The sequence below is a fragment of the Arachis ipaensis genome, chromosome B8 (assembly GCF_059453495.1).
Source record: "Arachis ipaensis isolate K30076 ecotype BB chromosome B8, ASM5945349v1, whole genome shotgun sequence".
In the NCBI taxonomy this organism is placed as follows: domain Eukaryota; kingdom Viridiplantae; phylum Streptophyta; class Magnoliopsida; order Fabales; family Fabaceae; genus Arachis; species Arachis ipaensis.
In genome coordinates, this window is record NC_142443.1 from 31,802,269 (window position 1) to 31,804,778 (window position 2,510).

The following is a 2,510-nucleotide window of genomic DNA, read 5'->3' on the forward strand; positions in this document are numbered from 1 at the left end:
GTTGATTTTGTATTTTCAGAGATGTCGAAAAACAATGATTCCATGAAGGCCTACAAAAAGGCAAAGAAGGCTGCTGCTGCTCAAAATATTTCGGCCAAGGTGGCGGGAGAGGGATCTTCTCAAGTTCCAATTAAGCCTCCCGTGCCGAGTTCTCCTGGGCCAAAGAAGGTGATCCCCGTTCCTCGAGTTCGTCTGGCTGACCCTCCACAGACTTCTGTCGCTACTTCTAGTGCTCCTCCCAACAAAAAAACAAAAAACGATTGAGCCTTTCAACCTTGACGCTCCTGACTTTGATGCGGTGGAATTTGTTGACCAACATATCGGTCCTTATGGTGTCGTCCCTACTGACGACACCTCTCTCCTTCGCCATTTGGACTTCATAACTCGGAGTAGCATCAAGATGGCCCATATGGGGGCTGCCCTGTATCGGACTGCTCAAAATCTTCCTCTTCATGCCACCAAAGCTTTCATGGAGGAGGCCAAACAAGAGTTTGATCGGATGAAGGGCTTGAAGGAGGAGCTTGAGGTGAAAGTAGCTAAACTGGAGAAGGATCTGGAGAACGAGAAGGCTAGCTCTCTTGCCCTGGCAGCCTCTGTGAGGTTGGCCAAGGACACTGCGTTGAGGCATAAGGACAGTTACGTCACATCTTATCGGGAGGTAATACGTCTGAGGGAGGAGTTGGAGTCTGCCCGAGTTGACTACTCCGAGCTCCAAGGTCATCTTGTCGGCAGCGTAAATGCTGCTTATGATAATTTAAAGGAGCAGGTTCAAGTTCTTGCTCCTGAGGTTGACCTTACTCTCTTCAGTTTGGACAACATTGTAAGGGATGATAAGATTGTCCCGGACGACCAGGATGATGATGACGTCGGGCCTTCCCCTGTACCTGCTGCTAAAGTATCGACTTCTATAGCTCCTCCTGCTGGGATCGTTCGTCCAGAATTGGATCCTGATTGTCAAATTCTGAATAGGGACGATGGTACAGTGGATGCAGTGCCTCTCCAGGCTCGTCCTCCTTCACCTCAGACTGATGCTGCCGAGAAGTCTTCTGATCTTAGCTGAATTTTCTTGGATATTTGTGTAGATAGCCCGATCTGTGGGCTTTTAAAACTCTTTATTTTGTAGTCTTTTTATGCTGACTGTTGCTACTCCTTTTGGTTGCTTGTTTAGCAACTTTTGATTTGAAAATACAACAAGTAGCTTTCAAGCTTTTTGGGCCTGACCCTGAAGCTTGTTATAATATTATATATTATGCTTGTTTGCACTTGTCTTGATGCTTTTTTGGGTTTTGAGAGTGTTAGAGCCTTGCTGCTCGGTCTCTTCGGATTGCTTTGTACTTATTGCTTGTAGCTTGGATCCTTTGAGGTCGTGGATATTGTGGGTTCAACTTGTATTTCGGTTTTCTCACTTTTATTTGTATTTCTTACTCCGTAACCGATTTCGTCACGTTGGTCTGCTTTCCAGTTATTTTTTGTAATCCTCTTTCTTGGACCTTTGTCAGGTCTCTTTCAAGGACTACTTTTATAACTTGTTTTTTTTTTGTAGGAGACCGACTTCGTCAGGTCGATCTCTTCTAAGTTATTTTTTGTAATCCTCTTTCTTGGACCTTTGTCAGGTCTCTTTCAGGGATTACTTTTATAACTTGTTTGTCGTAGGAGACCGACTTCTTTATGTCGATCTCTTCTAAGTTATAGCAATTCCTCTTTTATAGGGTTGGCCAGACCTCTTTCCAGGGATTTGCTGATAACTTGGGTTGACTTGGTCCGACTTCTCAATGTCGGCCATTCTTTAAGTTATTATTTAGCAATCCATAAGACCTCGTCAAGTTCTTTTTTCGGATCACTTTCGATAACTTCTTGCATTATTCTGTGTTCATTTTTGTCGATTTGTAGAAGGTGGTTTCTGTCTTTCTTTGGTCGACCTTTAGATGAATCGCGTTTTCATCTTTATTGGTCTTTTATCGTGATCGTACAGTGAATCTATTTTTCACTTTCTGCCGATCTGTTGCTTTATAATCGGACGATGAATGCTTCAGATTAATGCGTCTTGAGAATTTGTAGCATATCTAAAGTATATTTTATTCAAAAGAAAGTGCAAATATATACATGTTGGGGTTTTTCATCCTTTTAAGTCGGATAATATTTGGATCTCAACTTGGTGCCTCATTAAAAAATCTTTTCAGGAAAAAGAGTGCATCGTATGATGAGATCTTTTACCTTCTCTAGCTATAGTACCTTCTTAGGTTGCAGGCATGCCACAATCTGAGAAGCTCTCGTCCTTCGAGTTTGGACAGTCTGTAGTAGCCCTTCCCGAGTACTTCTATGACTCGGTAGGGTCCTTTCCAGTTTGCTGCCAACTTTCCTTCTCCGGGTTGAGTTGTTCCAATATCATTTCGGATTAGGATGAGATCATTCTCCGCGAAACCTCTTGGCACTACCTTTTGATTATATCTTGAAGCCATTCGGCGCTTTAGCGCTTCTTCCCTGATCCAAGCTCTTTCTTGGATTTCCGG

General features: G+C 43.3%; 1 protein-coding gene across 1 annotated transcript; it reads left to right on the forward strand.

Moving 5' to 3' along the window:
- Positions 1 to 304: 304 nt before the first annotated feature.
- LOC148547613 (uncharacterized) lies at positions 305 to 1,060 on the forward strand (the record flags this gene model as incomplete). Its single annotated transcript, XM_088495514.1, has 1 exon — positions 305 to 1,060. A coding segment is annotated over one exon (756 nt), but the record flags the coding sequence as incomplete, so codon positions are not given.
- Between the last annotated feature and the right edge of the window lie 1,450 nt (positions 1,061 to 2,510).